The sequence below is a fragment of the Chinchilla lanigera genome, unplaced genomic scaffold (genome assembly GCF_000276665.1).
Source record: "Chinchilla lanigera isolate Chin_1 unplaced genomic scaffold, ChiLan1.0 scaffold00080, whole genome shotgun sequence".
Lineage (NCBI taxonomy): Eukaryota > Metazoa > Chordata > Mammalia > Rodentia > Chinchillidae > Chinchilla > Chinchilla lanigera.
This window is the reverse complement of record NW_004955481.1, coordinates 5,473,308-5,483,745: the sequence shown is the minus strand read 5'-3', so window position 1 is coordinate 5,483,745 and position 10,438 is coordinate 5,473,308. Positions and strand designations below refer to the sequence as shown.

At 50.6% G+C, this 10,438-nt stretch overlaps 1 protein-coding gene across 2 annotated transcripts in view; it reads right to left on the bottom strand.

The window, feature by feature from the left end:
• The window catches only part of LOC102011767 (galectin-5-like), a 9,366-nt gene extending 1,640 nt beyond the window's left edge, over positions 1 to 7,726 (bottom strand). Inside the window, exons 1-9 of one of the 2 annotated variants that reach the window (XM_005402778.2) lie at positions 7,567 to 7,726; positions 5,186 to 5,212; positions 4,652 to 4,678; positions 4,088 to 4,114; positions 3,403 to 3,429; positions 2,858 to 2,884; positions 1,910 to 1,936; positions 1,347 to 1,435; positions 1,077 to 1,239 (exon numbers count right to left, since the gene is read on the bottom strand). In XM_005402778.2, the coding sequence (XP_005402835.1) occupies positions 1,077 to 1,239; positions 1,347 to 1,435; positions 1,910 to 1,936; positions 2,858 to 2,884; positions 3,403 to 3,429; positions 4,088 to 4,114; positions 4,652 to 4,678; positions 5,186 to 5,212; positions 7,567 to 7,596 (444 nt within the window). In that variant the 5' untranslated portion in view covers positions 7,597 to 7,726. The remainder of the gene's footprint in view (positions 1 to 1,076; positions 1,240 to 1,346; positions 1,436 to 1,909; positions 1,937 to 2,857; positions 2,885 to 3,402; positions 3,430 to 4,087; positions 4,115 to 4,651; positions 4,679 to 5,185; positions 5,213 to 7,566) is intronic. The other variant, XM_005402779.2, reaches the window with a different exon arrangement.
• Between the last annotated feature and the right edge of the window lie 2,712 nt (positions 7,727 to 10,438).

The window sequence follows — 10,438 nt, the reverse complement described above, 5'->3', positions numbered from 1 at the left end:
CTTCTTTCCTTCTTTCCTTCCTTCCTTCTTTCCTTCCTTCCTTCCTTCCTTCCTTCCTTCCTTCCTTCTTTCCTTCCTTCTTTCCTTCCTTCTTTCCTTCCTGCCTTTTCTTTCTTTCTTTCTTTCTTTCTTTCTTTCTTTCTTTCTTTCTTTGTTTCTCTCTCTCTCTCTCTCTCTCTCTCTCTCTCTCTCTCTCTCTTTCCTTCTTCCATCTTTGTGGTATTATGCAACGAACCCAGGGCCTTCCCACTGAGCTACTTCCCTTCCCCTATTTTTAATTGTGTCTGCTTTAGACAAAATCTCCCTAAGTCACTAAATTGTTTTTGCACAGGCTGAGCTCAAATTCAGGATCCTCTTGTTTTGACCTGCTTGAGTGCTGCTGTTACAGGTACATGTGCCAGGGCACCTGGCTGTTTTTGTTTTTGTAAGCTGTGTGTGTGACCTGAATGTGTAGTCAGGGTGATCAGGCCTGGGGCCACAACCCACACCTCTCTCACCCTCACTCTCCACCTTGCAGTGCAGCTCTGCACAGGCCCCTCCCTCTTCTGCACATTGCTCCCCCGAAGTGGGGTCCCTCCTACCCAGAGCATCTGCTTATGTCTGCTGATCAACTCATGCCTTGGACTCCTGGCTCCTCCCCACCTAGATTGAAGCCCCATGGGGTAGGATCTGCTCTCTGCTTCCTGGCCACAGTCATGAACATGGGTGTTTCCTGCACAAAGGGAGCCCCATCAGAGAGCTGATGAATTATCGCTGAATGAATATGCTAATCAATGACTGGCACCTCATTCTTGAGTTCGATTTGGCACCAATGGGCATGTGACCTCTGGCAAGTAACTTATCCTGTGATTTTGTCTGCTTATCCATCAAGAGCAGATCCTAATAGTTCCCTTGGGCGACAATGATCACAACATGATCATAATTTGCTACACATCTCTCTTCCTTGTGACACAATCCTCCTATCACAAGCATCAATCCCCAACCTGTTCCATGTGCTGGAAGACCTCCTCACTCTCCCCAAGACCTTCTGCACTTGCACCCAGGGAGCCCCCAAGTTCCAGGCTGCAGCATCTTACCTTGAAGCTGCATCCTGGGATGAAGGGGATGTTGACAGGCAAGTCTTTCTCCACTGGCCCCCAGGTGCCATTGATTCGAGAGTTTCTGACCACAGTGTTTTCATTGAATCGAGTGCCCAAGTGGAAGGCGATGTCAGCCCCACGGCGCAGGTTGATATGGAACCTGGGTTGGGCAGATCACATGGACTCTCTTTGTTCCCCAGCTGTGGTGGGACCCATCACCTCCCCATTATATTCAGCAGCCAGAGAGCCCTGGAGGTCCTGTCTTACCTCCTAGCATTGGGCAGCACGTCGCCTGACACAGTGATGACCTTGGATGGGTGCAGCCCCTCTGGGATGGAGGTAGAGTAAGGAACTGGCTGTTGGAGGATGGGGACAGGTCAGCCGCTGACAGCAGAGAGCACCATAGCAGTGGGAAATTCTGTACCAATTGTCATGGAGCTGGACATGAGCCAAGTCTAAACCATGCCTGACAGTGGTACGACTTACAGAGGGAGCCAAGACATCTTTACTTAGTACATTAAAAACCAAGGGGAAACTTCCCAGTGTTCCCAAAGCAGGGGGCTTCACCACCAGGGCAGGAACTTTGGCCAGACACTAAAGCATGCTGGGGTGACAAGGGAAGGCCGTATAATTAGCTCACACTCATGGGACCATTTTAGGTAGAAATCTCCTTTCAAAATTAATCTAATGTGATGACTATTTTTAAAATTTAAGCTTGATAAAGGACCCTTTTTTAATTCCACAGGACAAAGGATCACCACCAGATGCCACTTACCATCCACCCTGCCATTCAGAATGAAATCTACAGCTGCTACCCATACACCACTTACATAAGACTTGGGTTCTGGTTCAGGTTCCTGTGGAAAAGAGATCAATGAATTTAATGTGGGAGTGTTATGATCTCACACACACACACACACACACACACTCATTCTGGAGGGGGCACTCCAACATGAATGAGATTGAGAAGGTTCAGCCTTGGGTGTCTCCTGGTAACCTTGATTGTCATAACAATCTTTCTGGATCTTCCTGCTCTGTCCCTGGATCCCATCACCTGCCTTTCGGCAACTCCTTGCTACAAGGAAGGCACTGAGGCCAGAATGATGTCCTTGTCCCCAGCCCCCAAGGTTGGAAACATCCACACTCTGATCCAATCCCTGGAAACTACGATGTGACCTTAACCAGAAAAAGCACCAATGGGCATGTGACCTCTGCGGATGTAATTCAGTGAAGGATCTGACCGTGGCAAGATGGGCCCCAGGTCACCACTTTGAGGCCCAGGTGGGTCCCGTGTAATCCCATTGGCCCTTGTATGAGAGAGGTGGGAAGATTTGGGTCAAAGGAGAGGATGTGACCACTGAAGCAAGGAGATGCTGGCTTTCTATCTTTTGTTTGTACTTGTGTGATGTTCGAGATGGAACACCCAAGAGGTGTTTTCCTCTGAGCTGCACCCCAGCCCTAAGGAGCTGCTGGCTATAGAGACAGAGGGCGGAGCCTGAGCACATGCATGCAGATCCCTCAAGAAGCTGCAAAGGAAACACGGAAGACTCTCCCTGACGCCTTGGGATGGAAATGAGCCTATGGTGCCTTTTGCTTCTTTAATTTGTGGTATAGGATATCAAATCCAGAGTCTTCTAGACACTTGTTCTATTGCTGAGCTAAACCCTAGCCTTTCAACATGTTGAAATAAGCAAGTCAGAGGATCACCACAGGCTGCTGCTACCACCCACCTGGCCATTCCAAATGAAATCTCCAGCCACCACACACACACCACTTACCGCAGCTTTGGGTTCTGGTTCAGGTTCCTGTGGAAAAGAGACTATGAAATTTAATGTCAGAGTATCATGAGCATGCACACACACACACACACACTCATTCTGGAGGGGGTGCTCCAATATGAATGAGGTTGAGAGGGTTGAGCCCTGGGTTTCACCTGGTAACCTTGGTTGTCATAGCAATCTTTCTGGATCTTCCTGCTCTGTCCCTGAATCCCATAACTTGCCTTTCAGCAACTCCATGCTGCAAGGAAGGCACTGAGGCCAGATTGACACCCTTGTCCCCAGCTCCAAGGTCAGAAACATCCACCCTCTGATAGGATCCCTGGAACCTATGAGTGTGACCTCAACAAGAAAAGGGTCTCTCTTTTCTTTGTGGTGCAGGGCATCACATCCAGAGTCTTCTAGGCACTTGTTCTACCACTGAGCTAAACCCCAGCCTTTCAACGCATTGAATTATGCAAGTTAGTGGATCACCACAGGCTGCCATGACCACCCACCCCGCCACTCCAAATGCAATCTCCAGCTACCACACACACACCACTTACCTCAGTTTTGGGTTCGGGTTCAGGTTCCTGTGGAAAAGAGACCAAGAAGTTTAATGTGGGAGCGTCATAAGCACACACACGCTCACGCGCGCACACACACACACACACACACACTCATTCTGGATGGGGCGCTCCAATATGAATGAGGTTGAGAGGGTTCAGCCCTGGGTGTCTCCTGGTAACCTTGGTGGTCATGGCAATCTTTCTGGATCTTCCAGCTGTGGCCCTGGATCCCATCACCTGCCTTTCAGCAACTCCGTGCTGCAAGGAAGGCACTGAGGCCAGAATGACACCCTTGTCCCCAACTCCCAGGGTCGGAAATATCCACACTCCCATCTGATCCCTGAAAGCTATGAGTGTGACCTTAACCAGAAAAGGGTCTTTCTTTTCTCTGTGGTGCAGAGCGTCAAATCCAGAGTCTTTTAGCCACTTGTTCTACCACTGAAGCAAACCCAGCCTTTCAAAGTGTTGAATTATGCAAGTCAGAGGTTCATCACCAGCTGCCAGTCACCACCTACACTGCCATTCCAAATGAAATCTCTTGTGTACTTTTTTTTTCCTTTTTTTTTGGTACTTGGAATAGAACACAGGACCTTGCACTTGCCAGGCAGGCACTTGTGCTGCTGAGCTATATTCCCAGCCCCGTCCAAATGAAATCTCCAGCCACCACACACATACCACTTACCTCAGGTTTGGGCTGCGGTGGAGGTTCCTGTGGAAAAGAGACCAGGAAATTTAATGTGTGAGTGTCATTAGCACATGTGCATGAGCGTGCACGCACACACACACACACACACACTCATTCTGGAGGGGGCGCTCCATATCAGTGAGGTTGAGAGGGTTGAGCCCTAGGTGTCTCCTGGTAACCTTGGTTGTCATAGCAATCTTTGTGATTCTTTCTGCTCTGTCCCTGCATCCCATCACCTGCCTTTCAGCAACTCCGTGCTGCAAGGAAGGCACTGAGGTCAGAATGACATCTTGTCCCCAGGCCCCAAGGTCAGAAACATCCACCCTCTGATCAGATCCCTGGAACCTATGAGTGTGACCTCAGCAAGAAAAGGGTCTCTCTTTTCTTTGTGGTGCAGGGCATCACATCCAGAGTCTTCTAGGCACTTGTTCTACCACTGAGCTAAACCCCAGCCTTTCAACGCATTGAATTATGCAAGTTAGTGGATCACCACAGGCTGCCATCACCACCCACCCTGCCATTCCAAATGCAATCTCCAGCTATCACACACACACCACTTACCTCAGTTTTGGGTTCGGGTTCAGGTTCCTATGGAAAAGAGACCGAGAAATTAATGTGTGTCATTAGCACACACACACACTCACACACACACACTCATTCTGGAGGGGGTGCTCCAATATGAATGAGGTTGAGGGTTCAGCCCTGGGTGTCTGGTAACCTTGGTTGTCATCACAATCTTTCTGGATCTTCCTGCTCTGTCCCTGGATCCCATCACCTGCCTTTCAGCAACTCCTTGCTGCAAGGAAGGCACTGAAGCCAGAATGACACCGTTCCCCACCTCACCCCAAGGTCTGAAACATCCACACTCTGATCTGATCCCTGGAACCTAGGAGTGTGACCTTAAGCAGATAAGGGTTTTTCTTTTCTCTGTGGTGTAGAGCATCAAATCCAGTTTCTAGGCACTTGTTCTACCACTGAGCTAAACTCCAGCCTTTCAAAGTGTTGAATTATACAAGTCAGAGGATCACCACAGGCTACCATCACCACCCACCCTCCCATTCCAAATGAAATCTCTCGCCACCACACACCACTTACCGCAGCTTTGGGTCGTGGTGGAGGTTCCTATGGAAAAGAGACCAAGAAGTTTAATGTGTGACACAGACACACACACACACACACACACACACACACACACACACTCATTCTGGATGGGATGCTCCAATATGAATGAGGTTGAGAGGATTCAGCCTTGGGTGTCTCCTGGTAACCTTGATTGTGACCACAGTCTTTCTGGATCTTCCTGCTCTGGCCCTGGATCCTATCACCTGCCTTTTAGCATCTCCATGCTGAAAGGAAGGCACTGAGGCCAGAATGACGCCCTTGTCCCCAGGCCCCAAAGTCAGAAACGTCCACACTCCAGTCCAATCCCTGGACCTATGAGTGTGACCTTAACCAGAAAAGGGTCTGCAGATGTCAGTGAAGGATCTGAGGCTGGCGAGATGGGCCCCAAGTTGTTACACTGAAGCCCAGGTGGCCAGAATGAGTTTCAGTGGGTCCCTTGTCATCACAATGGCCCTTGTAAGAGAGAGGTGGGACAGTCAGGGTAAAAGGAGAGGATGTGACAACAGAAGCAAGAAGATGCTGACTTTCTATCTTTTAATTTGTACTTCTGTGGTGTTCGAGATGGAACAGGCAGCATGCGTTTTACTCTGAGCTGCACTCCCAGCCCCCAAAAGCTGCTGGCTTTGGAGACAGAGGGAGGAGACTGAGCCCATGCATACAGGCCCCTTAAGAAGCTGCAAAGGAAACAGAGGACTCTCCCTGAAACTTCAGGATGGAAATGAACCTATGGTGCCTTTTAATTCTTTTCTTTGTGGTGCAGGGTGTCAAATCCAGAGTCTTCTATGCACTTGTTCTACTGCTGAGCTCAACTCAGCCTTTCAACACATTGACTCTAGGCCTCTGACCGGGTGAGCTATAAGACAATATACTGCACTTTATATTGTTTTAAGCTGGGATGACCAATGCTGCTGTGGAATTTGGAGGTGTGAAGTCCATTGAGGGAGCTTAGCACAAAACAATGGGGCCCACTTGGCTCCCTTCTTGCAAAGAGATGGAGGTTCTCCCTGGCCCCACAGGATTGGCCCCCGGGCCAGCCCCCTGTGCCAGTGGTTGAGATGCTGGACAAGTCACCTCACCTACCTGGGTTCTCGACTGTCTTACTCTTAGTGAGACCTTAATGCCACCTCTCTTGCTTGTGAAAAACCTCTGGCTGGGTGTGACTCAATCATGCAGCTGTTTGCATTGACTCAAATCCATACCTCAGAGGGCTCCAAACTTGTTCCCTGCTCCTGGCCCTGCCTGAAGGCACTTTTTCTCCTCTTCCGACCTGGAGGTCCAAAAAGCAGAGCTGACCCTCACAGCCAAAGTGCAGCACCCTCTTTCTGGGGGCGCCTAGACCACACTGGAGTGGGACCGCAGCCTGGCAGAGCAAGGCTGTGCACAGGGCGCGGCTGTGAGGTAAAAGGCCCTGCCCGTGGCCGCCTTTCGTGCCTGTGTTACCTTCTTTCTCAGAACAACCTTTGCCTTTTGTCACTGGCGCTTTTACACATAAGGGCCCTGCAGCACAGAAAGGTTCTGAGGTGCACAGAGCTGCACAGCTACTCAGTGAGAGCTGGGATCTGCACCCCGGAAGTCATGCTTTTAACCCCACCTGGGCTCCCTCACGATACAGCACAGAGCATCCTTATCCCTGGCCCCCAGGACCTCCCCAGGCCATCCTCGCTGTGGGCCCAGCTTCCTTTCTGGCCTGTGAAGGAGGCGGCCAGGACAAGGAGCTCAGGGCCCAAGCCAGGCAGTAGGCGCAGTAGCTCAGCCGTGCTGCGGTTGCACGGCTTCCCGCACGCTAGCATGTGGAGGGTGTGCGCCTGCAACTGTGAGGGCTGAACAGGTAACCCAGGGAGGCCAGCCGGGCGGATGGGTGCTGCCCACATCGTGGGGCGGCATGGTCCTCTTTCCTTCAGTACCCGAAGGCCTGCTGAACTCTCAGTTTATGTATTTTCTCGTCTGCTGAGGAACCAGAGAAGGCGTATTGCCTGGCAGGCACTTGTGCCACTGAGCTGTATACCTGGCCCTCACATCTTCTTGATACAAACTGTTCCCTTTGAAGGTGCTACTAGGCTTGTCTTCCATGAGCACCTGGGATGGAGCAGACATGCAGAGGGAGGTCACTAACTGAGGGTCAACTGCCTGAATTGTGTTAACAACCCTAGGTTCCGAGAGGCTGCCTTAGCCAAGGCTGCCATGGAAAAGAAAAAGCTGCATCCAGATGACCTCCTCTGGCATTTGCACCCTGCTCAGGCTCTCTTTGGGGTTCCCCCACCAGCTCTTCCTTCCACCAAGTCATTTCCTCAGTGACCAGAGCTGCTCCTCCCTGGCTGCGCAGCCAGCTCAGATTGGGCCACTCTGGAACTCACCTGGGCAGGTTGGCTTCCGGAAGAACCCATGTTTTCACGGCCTCTGTGTCACCAGCTGCCTTCCACAACAGCTGAGCTGTCAGCGCACAGAGCTGCACATTTCAAGGAAACAGATAGCAACGCAGTTTGGCAGCTGCCCAACAGGGAGGAGCCAGGAGCAAAGGAAGTAGATCTGGAGAGAGAGAGAGAAGGCTGTGGGTGGGGTGCGGGGACAGGGAAATGGGCATCCCCAGCTTTGTGACCTTTCTCTGCTTTGCTAAGCACGCTCCATCCCAGGCTGCAGGAAACCACAGGCTAGGCAGGGGCAGCAGTGGGCGGGCTGCTTCTGCCCGAGGTTGAACACAGAGAAAAATGAGGCTTAGGGAGTGAAAGGGATGCAGCCAACGTGCACAGCTCATGCATGGCCACTTGAATGACTTGAGAATACTCGGGATCTTAGGACACTGTTTTTTCCATTTAAATTTCTATTCCTCATTGACAGGCGGGGATACTCCCCACTATACTAACCAGGACCGGTTCTATTCCTCATTGAAAACCATCATTAGGGAGAAGGGTTTTCAAAAAACTACCATACCAGAGATTTTTCTTCTGTAGGAAATGGTGCCCCAGAGGCTTCCATTTCCCCCCTAGGAATTTTTTCCTTCCTTTACTATCTCCCTTTCCTATAGGTGTTAGGATGGAGGAGGAACACAGCGTTAATGGACATGGAAGGAGATGGGAAGGAACATGAGGGAAAAGCTGACTTTAATCGGCTTTAGCTCATAGGAAGGGAAATCACTGGCTTTAAGAGAAAGAGTAGCGCAGGCTGGTGGTGGAAGGGGAGCCAGGACAATAAGTTGCCCTAAGGTCATTCAGGTCTCTGCTGCAGGAAACTGTCACCGGCTAGGGAGGAGCAGTCGAGTGCTGCTGTGCCCTCAAAGAGCACAAGTTGCTGACTTACTCCTCAGTGCACCAGTGCTAGGAGGTGTGGTAGGAGGGGAGGTATGGGGTCCCCAAGGCTCCTCTCCCATAAATGCTGATCATAAAAGGGTACAGGACTCAAGGAAAAGCCCTTGCTCTCACTTGGGTCCTGATTTTCCCTTCCTCCTAGCACCTTCCTCCAGGCTGATGCAGCAGGAGGCCCTGGCCAAGCGCTAATGCCTCGGTATTGGACTTCCCAGCCTCCAGAACAGTGAGAAATCAACTTCCACTGGTTGTGAATGATCTGCTCTGAGGCATTCTGGGATAGTACTACAAAATGATCTAAAGCAAGGGTCTTTTTGGCAAGCAGGGAACAAGGTATCTTGGGCCATACACATGTCCTTACCTCGCTTTGTTCTTGTGCTCTGCATAGATACACTAGACTTTGCAAAGACCAACTTCTTGCACGTTCTCCCAAGCTGGAGGCCACGTGACCCCTCTGCGCCCTCCATCCCCATTATGTTCCTGGTTCAACTAAAATTTGGCTGCTCTGAAGGAGCAGGGAACTCAGTTGGAACAGACAAGTGGGAAAGGAATGGAATACTTTACAACACTCTGCAACTGTGCAGGCCCCAGTGAGGGCTCCTCGCTCACAGGCAATGGCCATTGGTTGGAATTTGAAACAAAGGGATCTCACATGGATTGAGGGTAGAAAGGGCAATAATACATCTCAGAACCAGGGCTGGTGGTGCACGCCTGCAGTCCCGTATCTCCCGAGGCTGAGGCAGGAGAATCGTACAAACCCAGAGTTTCAGACCAGCCTCAGCAACATGGAGAGACCCTGTTTCTTGAAAACAAAAACAAAAAGGAAAAGGAAAAGAAGAGACAGCTTAGCACTGCTTGGGCTGTACAATACAATATCTTCTCCTCTGTCCTGGCAATTCTCCTCCTTACTGAGAACCCCAGAGAGACGAAAACACACACAGCTGTTCAGAGCAGCTTTAGCATCACAGCCCCAACCTGTAAGCAAATACACAGGCTCAGCTGAGTTCTGGAAACAGGCTCAGTACGGCCTTGTGCTCTGGCTGGGAGTCACGGAGAGGCATCTCCCTGGTGATTCCTGCCTCAGCAGAGGACTCAGGGCTTCTGCTCCACACCCCATGGTAGGTCCACAAGCAAAGCAGGAGGCCACAGTGTTTAGACTCAGCAAGGCAGGGGGAGGTGTCCTGGAGGCCCAGGGCCAGGCTGCAGAGAGTTCTGATCTGGGCAGCTTGGTGATGACCACTGAGTCACACAGAGTCACAATCTACTCCTGAAGACAGCTCTATGCTCAAGCTGGACCATAGCAACACTCCTCCTCAGAGCCGTTATCAAAATCCCAGACTCTTGCTTGCTGCTATCTGTTCCCTGCAGTCCACACTGAGGAGCTTTTCCAAATGTGATCAGTCACCTCATCGCTAGCAGAACCACTGCTATAAAAAACAGCCTGGTGCACTTTCACAAGCTGGTGATCACAGCTAACCAAAAGGCTGAGGCAGGATTCAAGGCCAGTCTGGGCAACTTAGAGACTCTGTTTTAAAACCAACAGAGGGGCTGATGATTTAGCTGAGTGGCACAGCGCCTGCCTGGCAAGCTTGAGATAGTGTGCTCCATTCCCAGTACCGGAAAAAAACCAAAAAAATAAAAAATTAAAAAAAAAAAAAAAAACCAACAGAATTGAAAGGGTTGAAGATGTAGCTCACTGGTAGAGGGCCCCTCATTCAGACCCTCATTATGCCCCCCAAACCATACAAAAGCATGCTAGCTTGTGACAGGATTTCTCCATAGTTCAGATAGAGCAGAGGTTCCAATATTGACATTTTTAAAAATAAAGCATGAGGGGGCTGGGGATTTAGCTCAGTGGCTAAAAGCGCCTGCCTGGCAAGCGCAAAGTCGTGAGTTCGGTTCCCGGTACCAGAGAAAAACCAAAAAA